The following is an 11,121-nucleotide window of genomic DNA, read 5'->3' on the forward strand; positions in this document are numbered from 1 at the left end:
AGGGATGGGGATGAACATAGGGATGAGAACAGGGATGGGGATGAAGAGCTGAATGGGAACAGGGACACGGATAACAGCGGGGACAGGGATGTGAAGTGGGATGGGGACAGGGTTAGGTGAGGAAAGGGAGCGGGCACAGAGAGAGGGACGGGGATGGGGACGGGACGGGACCCCACGCCGTGCCCCCCCCCCCCGCTCACCACGACGGCCGCCGACAGCGCGAGGAGCTGCGGGCGCAGCAGCGCCCAGAACGCCGCCCATTGGAACTCGGGTTCGGGGCGCGGAGCGGCGGGGACGGCGGCGGGGATGGAGCGGCCACGGCTCTCCTGGCATCGCGCTGCCGCCCCCAGCGCCGCCCCCACGCAGCCCAACGCAAACCCAGCCGGGACGAGGAGCGGTGCGGGGCGCAGTGCGGGGCGCAGAGCGGGGCGCAGTGCGGAGCGGAGCGCCGACCCCCCATTCCTGCAGCTGCGGAGTCGCCGTGAGCGCCCATCCCGGGCACTGCGCCCACCTCCTTCCGCCCCCCCCCCCCCCCCGCCCGGTACCTGCTCAGCGCCGCCCGCACCGCCCGCAGCCCGCAGCCCGCCCGCCCCGCGCACAGCAGCAGCATGGCGGCCCCGCGGAAGGGGCGGTGCGGGGGGTGGAGCTGCACGGCCCGGCACCGCCACCTCCGGCCGAGACCCCGCACCGCTCCCCGCACCCCGCAGCGCGGCGCGTCCTCAGAGCCCCCGACCCCCCCCCGTCCCGCAGCCCCGGGCGGTGCGAGATCGCGGCCATGGCTCCAAGGGGGGTGCGGAGCCCGGGCCGGGCCGTGCGGGGCGCAGATTGAATGCGGGGCGCGGAGGGGCAGCAGGTGAGAGCGAGAGAGGGACGCGGGGACACTCAGAGACGGGGACGGACATTCGGATAGGGGACACCGCGACAGGGGGACAGCGGGACACACGGACACGGGGACACGCGGACACGGGGACGGCGCGAGATGGGGAAGTCGGGGGATGAGGACACCGCGACATTTGGACACGGGGACACCGGGGCACGGGGACAGCTGGACGTGGGACACGCGGACACGGGGTCAGTTGGGCACGGGGACAGCGGGACACCGGGACAGCGGGACGCGGTGCCACGGGGACGCGGGCACTCGGGACCCACGCGCTGCCCCCCCCTCAGCCCCGCAGCCCCCCCGTTACGGAACCCCCGTGCGCGTCCTCGTCTCCACAGCGCGCAGCGTCACCGCGTGTCCCCAGCTGCGGGCCGTGACCCCCACGCGTGTCCCGGGGGGTTCCGTGGTGCCGCTCTCCCCCCCCCCCCGCGCCGCCCGCTCTATTTTCGGCCGCGGGGTATTTTCGGTGCGGGGGGGCCGCGTCCCGGCACGGGGACACCCGATGCCGTGCGGGGGGGTCAGCGCGGGGACAGCGCGTCCCTGCGGCCCCGCACCGCCCGCTGCTGAATCACGGCCCGGGACGGGACGGCCCACGCGCGTGGGGCGGCGCCGCGGATCCACCTGCGGGTCCGGTCCGGCTCTGCCTCACGCGGGACGGGACCGACGGCGGCTGCGGAGCGGCGGTACGGGGCGGGGTGAGGCCGACCGGGACGGAGAGGGGGGTCCCGGTGCGGCCCGACGGGGGGGGGGGGGGGGTCGCACTCTGTGCCGGGGGAACCGGGTCACGTGGTGCTTCAGGAGGCGGGGGGAGAGGGGCGGCTCTCCGGTCCCTTCCCGCTGGGGGGGGTCCCGTGGGTCTCCCCATCCTTCCCCAAAGTTCCGGGGGTTCCCTCCTGCCTTGGGGGTGGGCAGCTGTGGGATGTTCTGTGGGTCCCATCCTGCCCCACGTTATGGGGGTCCCGTCCTGCCCGAATGTTCTGCTTCAGATTAATAGGGATTCCATCCTATCCAAACGAGTCCGGGGGTCCCGTCCTGCCTTGGGGGGGGTCTCATCCTCCCTGGGGAGCTGGAGGTGCTCCGGGTGTCCCATCCTTCTCCAAAGTTCTGGGGGTCCCATCTTTCTGGGGGGGTCCCATCCTTCCCCAGCGAGGGAGTCTGGGCTCCCACCCTTGCAGAGGGGGTCGGGAGTCCCCTCCTGCCCCAAGGGCTTCTCTGCCACATCCTGCTGGGGGAATCCCATCCTTCACCCGGGATCTGGGGATTCCCACCCTGTCTGGGGGGTGGCGGTAGGAGCCGTGGGGGTCCCTTCCTTGCCGGATCCCCGCGCTCCCCGGCACGTCCCGCCCGCTCCCTGTGGCCGCGAGGTTGAGGGCGCGTCGGAGAGACGGGACCACGGGATTGCGTGGCTCTGCCCGGGGCCGTTCCCGCGGGCACTGCGGGGTGACAGCTCACGGCATCCCGATGCGGGGCACGCGGGCGGTGCGTTGCGGCGTCCCCGGCATTTCCTGCGGGGCGACAGCTCACCCGGCACGGCGCGGCGTGGGGCGGGGGAGGGGTCTCCGACTCCGTGCAACCCCACAACCCGTGCCCGCATCGGGGGTCCCGCGCTGGGGTTCCTATCGCGGGGGTCCCGCATCGTTGCCCCCCCCCCGCAGGTGCGATGCCGGAGGCTGAGTATCACCGCTTGGAGGACCCCGAGGAGGATTCCCCCCCGGGTGAGGAGGAGCTGCTGCTGCACGTCACCGAGGGGCGGCAAGGTGGGCACTTTGGGGGCGTCGCAGGATGGGAGGGCACTGAGACACGGCCCCGCTGAGCCCCCCCCCCCCCCCCCCGGTGTTTCCTCCCGCAGGCTCCTGGCATCACATCAAGAACCTGGATGATTTCTTCACCAAGATATCCTCGCTGGGCGCTGTTCCCACCGGAGGGGTTTGGGGGGGGGGGGGGGGGGGTGGAACCGGGGGGTGGCACACGGGCGCGATCCTTAACAGCCCCAACATCTACCACTTCCACCAGAAGAACGGCTTCACCTGCATGCTGCTGTCCGACCTCTTCGAGCTGGGGTGAGCGCTGCGCTGCGCGGCACGGCCGTCCCTCCCCCCTCCCCCCCCCCTCCGCGGGGCATCCCCTGATCCCCCCCCCCCCCCCCCGCGCCCCCCAGGCAGTTCGTGTTCGTGGTGGCCTTCAGCGCCTTCCTGCTGTGCTGTGTGCGCTACGATGTGCTCTTCGCCGACCGCCCGCTCAACCGCAGCCACGTCCCCCCCGAGCGCAGTAAGGTGACGCTGCCCGACGCGGTGCTGCCCGCGCCCCAGTGCGCACGGAGGTGATTGGGGGGCCGTGGGAGGGTGGAGGGGGGCGTGGGGATGGGACCCTTCCCCATAAGCCGTGCCTCCCCTGCAGGATCGCTGCCAGCGGTTGGCTCGTCTTCCTGCTGGCCATGGCGGCGTTGTTCTGGCTGTGCCGCCTGCTGAAGGTGCTGCGCGGGCTGCTCGCCTACTGGGACATCCGCCGCTTCTACGGGGAGGCGCTGCGCATCCCCGCGGTGAGTGGCACGGAGGGGATGCCGGTGAGACGGCGGTGCCGGTGCCGGGGTGTCGGTTCCATCGCGTGCCGGAGCCGTAAGGGTGCCGGTGCCGTGGGGATGACGCGCCGATGTGGGGACACCGGAGCCGTGGGGATGCCGGTGCCGCGGCGATGCCGGATGTCACCACAGGGGCGCCGGTGCCGCGGGGTTACCGGTGCCACGGCGGTGGTGTTGGCGCCGCAGGGGTGCTGGTGCCAGTGTGGGGACACGGGTTCCATTGGCGGTGCCGCGGCAGTGCCTGGGCTGACGCAGGGACTGTGGTGCCGCGGGGGTACCGGCAGCGCACGGCAACGTGCCGAGGAGCCCCCGGTGACCCCCCGTGTGTGCTCGGCGCAGGGCGAGCTGTGCAACTACAGCTGGCAGGAGGTGCAGGCGCGGCTCATCGCCCTGCAGCGCGAGCAGCAGCTCTGCGTGCACAAACGGGAGCTGACGGAGCTGGACATCCACCACCGCATCCTGCGCTTCAGCAACTACACCGTGGCCATGGTCAACAAGTCGCTGCTTCCCGTGCACTTCCGCCTGCCTCTGCTGGGCCCCGTCGTCTTCCTGACTCAGGGTCTGCACTACAACCTGGAGCTGCTGCTCTTCCGCGGCCCCGGCGCGCTCTTCCTCAACTCCTGGAGCCTGCGGCCGTGCTACAAGCGGGCGGGCGAGCGGCTGGCGCTGGCGCGACGCCTGGCACGGAGCGCCGCGCTGCTGGGGGCCGCCAACCTGCTGCTGTGCCCGCTGGTGTTGGTCTGGCAGCTGCTCTACGCCTTCTTCAGCTACGCCGAGGTGCTGCGGCGGCGGCCGGGCGTCTTGGGCACGCGGCGTTGGTCGCTGTACGGCCGCCTGTACCTGCGGCACTTCAACGAGCTGCAGCATGAGCTGACGGCACGGCTGGGCCGCGGGCATCGCCCGGCCACACGCTACATGAACTCCTTTGCCAGCCCCGTGCTGGCCGTGCTGGCGCGTCACGTCGCCTTCTTCGCCGGCTCCGTGCTGGCCGTGCTCATCGCGCTCACCGTGTACGACGAGGACGTGCTGACGGTGCAGCACATCCTCACCGCCATCACGCTGCTGGGGCTGCTGCTCACCGTCGCCAGGTGGGTGCGCCGCACGGCGCCGTGCTCTGCCGTGCCGCGTTGGGCCGTGCCAAGCTGTGCCACGGCATGCGGTGCTGTGCCGCGTCACGCCAGGCCGTGCCATCCCCGCAGGTCCTTCATCCCCGACGAGCACTCGGTGCAATGCCCGGAGCAGCTGCTGCAGCGCGTCCTGGCGCACACGCACTACATGCCGCAGCACTGGCAGGGCAGCGCCGGCGCGGCGGAGACGCGCAACGAGATGGCCCAGCTCTTCCAATACAAAGCGGTGAGTGCGGGACGGCACGGCGCGGCCCGGAACCGCGCCGCCCCCTGAGCCCTCCGCCCGCCCGCAGGTGTTCATCCTGGAGGAGCTGCTCAGCCCCATCCTCACGCCGCTCATCCTCATCTTCGCGCTGCCCTCCCGCGCTCTCGACATCGTCGATTTCTTCCGCAACTTCACGGTGGAGGTGGTGGGCGTGGGGGACGTCTGCTCCTTCGCGCAGCTGGACGTGCGCCGCCACGGGAACCCGCAGGTGAGGGGCCGGGCGGGGGGCGCTGCAGCGTGCCGGCCCGCTCTCACCCGCCGCCCACCCGCAGTGGCTGTCGGAGGGGCAGACGGAGGCCTCCGTGTACCAGCGGGCGGAGAACGGCAAGACGGAGCTGTCGCTGATGCACTTCGCCATCTCCAACCCGCGCTGGCAGCCGCCGCCGCACAGCGGGCTGTTCCTCAGCCACGTAAAGGAGCGGCTGCACAGGGATGCGGCCCCGCACGGCCCGGCCGAGGGCGCGCTGCGGGCGTCCCTGCTCGGAGATGGAGCCGCTGCGGTGAGGGCGTTGGGTGTCGTGGGGACGTTGGGGGCGTGCGGGTCGCTGGGAGCTGAGAGGGCACTGGGCGCTGTGGGGGACATCAGGAGCCCCACGTGGGGATATTTGGAACCGTGGGGGCACTGGGTGCCATGGGGTCAGTTGGTGCCATGGGGACACTGGGTGCCATGGGGTCAGTTGGTGCCATGGGGACTTTGGGGGCATGGGGGACACTGGGAGCTGAGAGGGCACTGGGCGCTGTGGGGGACATCAGGAGCCCCACGTGGGGATATTTGGTACCGTGGGGTCACTGGGTGCTATGGGGTCAGTTGGTGCCGTGGGGTCACTGGGTGCCATGGGGTCAGTTGATGCCGTGGGGCACTGGATGCCATGGGGTCAGTTGGTGCCATGGGGACACTGGGTGCCATGGGGTCAGTTGATGCCGTGGGGCACTGGGTGCCATGGGGTCAGTTGGTGCCATGGGGTCACTGGGTGCTATGGGGTCAGTTGGTGCCGTGGGGACACTGGGTGCCATGGGGTCAGTTGGTGCCATGGGGTCATTGGGTGCCATGGGGTCAGTTGGTGCCGTGGGGACACTGGGTGCCATGGGGTCAGTTGGTGCCATGGGGTCATTGGGTGCCATGGGGTCAGTTGGTGCCGTGGGGACACTGGGTGCCATGGGGTCAGTTGGTGCCATGGAGTCATTGGGTGCCATGGGGTCAGTTGATGCCGTGGGGCACTGGGTGCCATGGGGTCAGTTGGTGCCATGGGGTCACTGGGTGCTATGGGGTCAGTTGGTGCCGTGGGGACACTGGGTGCCATGGGGTCAGCTGGTGCCATGGGGTCATTGGGTGCCATGGGGTCAGTTGGTGCCGTGGGGTCATTGGGTGCCATGGGGTCAATTGGTGCCATGGGGACACTGGGTGCCATGGGGTCAGTTGGTGCCATGGAGTCATTGGGTGCCATGGGGTCAGTTGATGCCGTGGGGTCAGTTGGTGCCATGGGGTCACTGGGTGCTATGGGGTCAGTTGGTGCCATGGGGTCACTGGGTGCTATGGGGTCAGTTGGTGCCGTGGGGACACTGGGTGCCATGGGGTCAGTTGGTGCCATGGGGTCATTGGGTGCCATGGGGTCAGTTGGTGCCGTGGGGACACTGGGTGCCATGGGGTCAGTTGGTGCCATGGGGTCATTGGGTGCCATGGGGTCAATTGGTGCCATGGGGACACTGGGTGCCATGGGGTCAGTTGGTGCCATGGAGTCATTGGGTGCCATGGGGTCAGTTGATGCCGTGGGGTCACTGGGTGCCATGGGGTCAGTTGGTGCTATGGGGGCTTTGGGGGCATGGGGGACACTGGGAGCTGAGAGGGCACTGGGCGCTGTGGGGGACATCAGGAGCCCCACGTGGGGATATTTGGTGTCGTGGGGGCACTGGATGCCATGGGGTCAGTTGGTGCCATGGGGACACTGGGTGCTATGGGGTCAGTTGGTGCCATGGGGGCTTTGGGGGCATGGGGGACACTGGGAGCTGAGAGGGCACTGGGCGCTGTGGGGTCAGTTGGTGCCATGGGGGCTTTGGGGGCATGGGGGACACTGGGAGCTGAGAGGGCACTGGGCGCTGTGGGGTCAGTTGGTGCCATGGGGGCTTTGGGGGCATGGGGGACACTGGGAGCTGAGAGGGCACTGGGCGCTGTGGGGGACATCAGGAGCCCCACGTGCGGATATTTGGTGCCGTGGGGACACTGGATGCCATGGGGTCAGTTGGTGCCGTGGGGACAGTGGGTGCCATGGGGTCACTGGGTGCCATGGGGTCAGTTGGTGCCATGGGGACACTGGATGCTGTGAGGTCAATTTATGCCAAGGGGACACTGGGTGCTGTGGGGACACAGGGTATTGTGGGGCCATTTGGAGCTGTGGGGCCATTTGGTGCCATGGGGACATTGGGTGCCATGTGGACGCTGGGTGCCATGGGGCCATTTGATGCCATGGTGTCACCGGGTGCCCTGCTGGCACTGACATGGTCCCCACAGCCGGACGCCCTGCTCACCAGTGTCCTGGCCCACCCACTGCTGCTGCCCTGGGACCGGCGCTTCACCCAGCCCTGCAGCACAGCCAGCGCTGCTGCCAGTGTCCTGCTGTCCCTGTCATCCCCACTCCCTGGGAGGGGACACGGCCCTTTGGAGAGCCCTGAGCGCCCACTGCCTGAGAGGTGCTGTGGGGATGGGGATGGGGATGGGATGGAATAAGGATGGGGACGGGATGGGATGGGATGGAATAAGGATGGGGATTGGGATGGGGATAAGATGAGGATGGGATGGGGATGGGATGGGGATGGAATAAGGACGGGGACGGGACGGGGACAGGATGGGGATGGGATTGAATAAGGATGGGGATTGGGATGGGAATTGGGATGGGGAAGGGATGGGATGGGATGGGATGGGGATGGGCTGGGGATTGGGATGGGGATGGGATGGAATAAGGATGGGGATGGGCTGGGGATTGGGATGGGGATGGGATGGAATAAGGATGGGGATTGGGATGGGGATGGGATGGAATGGAATAAGGATTGGGATGGGCTGGGGATTGGGATGGGGATGGGATGGGGATGGGATGGGGACGGGATGGAATAAGGATGGGGATTGGGATGGGGATGGGATGGGGATGGGATGGGAATTGGGATGGGGATGGGATGGAATAAGGATGGGGATGGGCTGGGGATTGGGATGGGGATGGGATGGAATAAGGATGGGGATTGGGATGGGGATGGGATGGGGATGGGATGGGAATTGGGATGGGGATGGGATGGAATAAGGATGGGGATTGGGATGGGGATTGGGATGGGGATGGGATGGAATAAGGATGGGGATGGGCTGGGAATTGGGATGGGGACGGGATGGAATAAGGATGGGGATTGGGATGGGGATGGGATGGGGATGGGCTGGGGATTGGGATGGGGATGGGATGGAATAAGGATGGGGATGGGATGGGATGGAATAAGGATGGGGATGGGCTGGGAATTGGGATGGGGACGGGATGGAATAAGGATGGGGATTGGGATGGGGATTGGGATGGGGACGGGATGGAATAAGGATGGGGATGGGATGGGATGGAATAAGGATGGGGATGGGCTGGGAATTGGGATGGGGATGGGATGGAATAAGGATGGGGATTGGGATGGGAATTGGGATGGGGACGGGATGGAATAAGGATGGGGATGGGCTGGGGATTGGGATGGGGATGGGATGGAATAAGGATGGGGATGGGATGGGATGGAATAAGGATGGGGATGGGCTGGGAATTGGGATGGGGATGGGATGGAATAAGGATGGGGATTGGGATGGGAATTGGGATGGGGACGGGATGGAATAAGGATGGGGATGGGCTGGGGATTGGGATGGGGATGGGATGGAATAAGGATGGGGACGGGATGGGGATGGGATGGAATGGAATAAGGATGGGATGGGATGGGAATTGGGGTGGGGATGGGATGGAATAAGGATGGGGATTGGGATGGGGATGGGATGGGGATGGGATGGAATAAGGATGGGGATGGGCTGGGGATTGGGATGGGATGGAATGGAATAAGGATGGGGATGGGCTGGGGATTGGCATAGGGATGGGATGGAATAAGGACGGGGACGGGATGGGATGAAATAAGGATGGGGATGGGCTGGGAATTGGGATGGGGATGGGATGGGGACGGGATGGAATAAGGATGGGGATTGGGATGGGGATGGGATGGGGATGGGCTGGGAATTGGGATGGGGATGGGATGGAATAAGGATGGGGATGGGCTGGGATGGAATAAGGATGGGGATGGGATGGGATGGGATGGAATAAGGATGGGGATGGGCTGCGGATTGGGATGGGGATGGGATGGAATACGGATGGGGATGGGCTGGGCTGGGGCTGGTGGCAATTTGGATCATGTGAGGTTGGGGCCAGTGGGTGCCCATGGGGTGGGCGCTGGGCTGGGTCTGGGCTTCTCCCCATCCCAGAGCCGTGCTGTCCCACAGCCCAGCGCTCAGCGAGTCGCGCCTGCTCAGCCTGAGCCGCTCAGCCGTGCTGGCCGAGGTGGCGTCTGCTGAGATGAGCCTGCACGCCATCTACATACACGAGGTGAGCAGCCCGGGCTGCGCGTCCCCACAGCCCCATCCCTGCCATCGCCCGTCCCCTGCCCTGTGCTGCACCCTTGCTTCTGTCTGGCCGTCGCCTCGCGCCCCACACCACCACCCCCACTTGGCCACCGCATCCCTGCACCCCACCGCCGTGCCCCATGGCGCAGCCGGGCTGTGGGGCGGCGGTGGGGGCTCTGACCTTTTCCCCCCAGCTCCACCTGCAGCAGCAGCAGCAGAGCCCTGTGGGGCTGTGGGTGGCGGCAGGGGCTCCTAAGAGGCCCTTGGTGACCGCAGGTGAGTGCTGCTGGGGGGTGGGGGGGGCTCCCAGACCCACACGGGGCTGTGGGGCACTGACCCGTCCTGCTCCAGGCTCGGCCGCCCGCGCCTCGCAGCTCGAGCTCCGGGAAATGCCTCTGGGTGGTTGGGCTGAGGAGGACGAGGAGGATGAGGATGAGGAGGAAGAGCAGACGACGAGATAGCTGTGCTGCGTGCGGCCATGGTGAGCGCAGCCCAAGGCTCCGGATTGGCGGAGGATCGTCTGGGGGTCTGCTCACGGGGACCCCCATCCTGCTGCATCCCCACGCAATGTGGGGCCGTGGTCCCGCTGGGTGCTCCCGGCCCCCCAGGTGCTATATTTATATGGGGGGGCACCACGCCGTGGGGCACAGGTCTGAGCCCATGTGGGTCAGGGCCCCCCCCCCCCGCCTGCTGTGGTCATAGTGGGGGCAGTGCTGGCCCCCGAGCAGCCCTGGGGGCAAATAAAGGTTTACAGAGCGTTGTGCTGAGCGCTGCAGTGGGGCTGGAAGCCAGACATGTGGGAGCTGTGGGGGCACTGGGGGCCATGGGGACATCGGGGACGGTGCTGGGTGTTGCGGGGGGGCAATCGCTATGGATATCCGCAGTGTTTTGGCCACAGGATGCTGTGGGTGCACGGCGAGGGGCCACCCCACAACCCGCCCCACACCGCACCTCCCAGCCCCATTGGGACGCAGGACGCCAGGCAGGGCTTATCAAAACTAAACCTTTAGGGGGCGGGCGCAGCCCACAGCGCAGGGTGGGGGGGGGGGGTCAGGGGGCCGGGCCGGGGGCCGGGCGTTCCTGCATGGAGAAGGATTGGCTGCGGATGCGGAACGCCACCTCCTGTGTGCGGAACGTCAGCCCGAAGATGTCCTCGTGGTACCGGTTCTTGTCCTGTGGTCAGGTGGCACCGTGGGGACAGGGGGGGTCAACCCCTGTGCCATCCCCATCCCATCCCCACCCCATCCCTGTGCCATCCCCCACCCATCTCTGTGCCATTCCCACCCCATCCCTGTGCCATTCCCACCCCATCTCTGTGCCATTCCCACCCCATCCCTGTGCCATCCCCACCCATCTCTGTGCCATTCCCACCCCATCCCTGTGCCATCCCCACCCCATCTCTGTGCCATCCCCACCCCATCCTGTGCCATTCCCACCCCATCCCTGTGCCATTCCCACCCCATCTCTGTGCCATTCCCACCCCATCTCTGTGCCATTCCCACCCCATCTCTGTGCCATTCCCACCGCATCCCTGTGCCATTCCCACCCCATCTCTGTGCCATTCCCACCGCATCCCTGTGCCATTCCCACCCCATCCCTGTGCCATTCCCACCCATCCCTGTGCCATTCCCACCCCATCCCTGTGCCATTCCCACCCCA

The 11,121-nt window shown here is 67.6% G+C and overlaps 2 protein-coding genes across 2 annotated transcripts; one reads left to right on the forward strand and one right to left on the reverse strand.

Moving 5' to 3' along the window:
* Positions 1-200: 200 nt before the first annotated feature.
* On the reverse strand, positions 201-777 carry LOC306957588 (uncharacterized protein; the record flags this gene model as incomplete). The annotated part of the gene is given in 3 exon segments (XM_079551073.1): positions 201-468; positions 546-732; positions 735-777. Coding segments are annotated over 3 exon segments (498 nt in total), but the record flags the coding sequence as incomplete, so codon positions are not given.
* Positions 778-2,540: 1,763 nt separating this feature from the next.
* On the forward strand, positions 2,541-10,214 carry LOC306957589 (autophagy-related protein 9A-like; the record flags this gene model as incomplete). The annotated part of the gene is made up of 12 exons (XM_079551074.1): positions 2,541-2,637; positions 2,730-2,940; positions 3,039-3,200; positions 3,278-3,419; positions 3,798-4,546; positions 4,658-4,811; positions 4,879-5,058; positions 5,123-5,350; positions 7,357-7,535; positions 9,325-9,445; positions 9,657-9,738; positions 9,814-10,214. 12 exons carry the CDS (start codon positions 2,541-2,543, stop codon positions 9,921-9,923), a joined length of 2,415 nt encoding a protein of 804 aa, XP_079407200.1. The 3' UTR covers positions 9,924-10,214.
* Positions 10,215-11,121: the final 907 nt, after the last annotated feature.

This window comes from Tetrao urogallus, assembly GCF_951394365.1.
Source record: "Tetrao urogallus genome assembly, contig: scaffold_304, whole genome shotgun sequence".
Taxonomy (NCBI): domain Eukaryota; kingdom Metazoa; phylum Chordata; class Aves; order Galliformes; family Phasianidae; genus Tetrao; species Tetrao urogallus.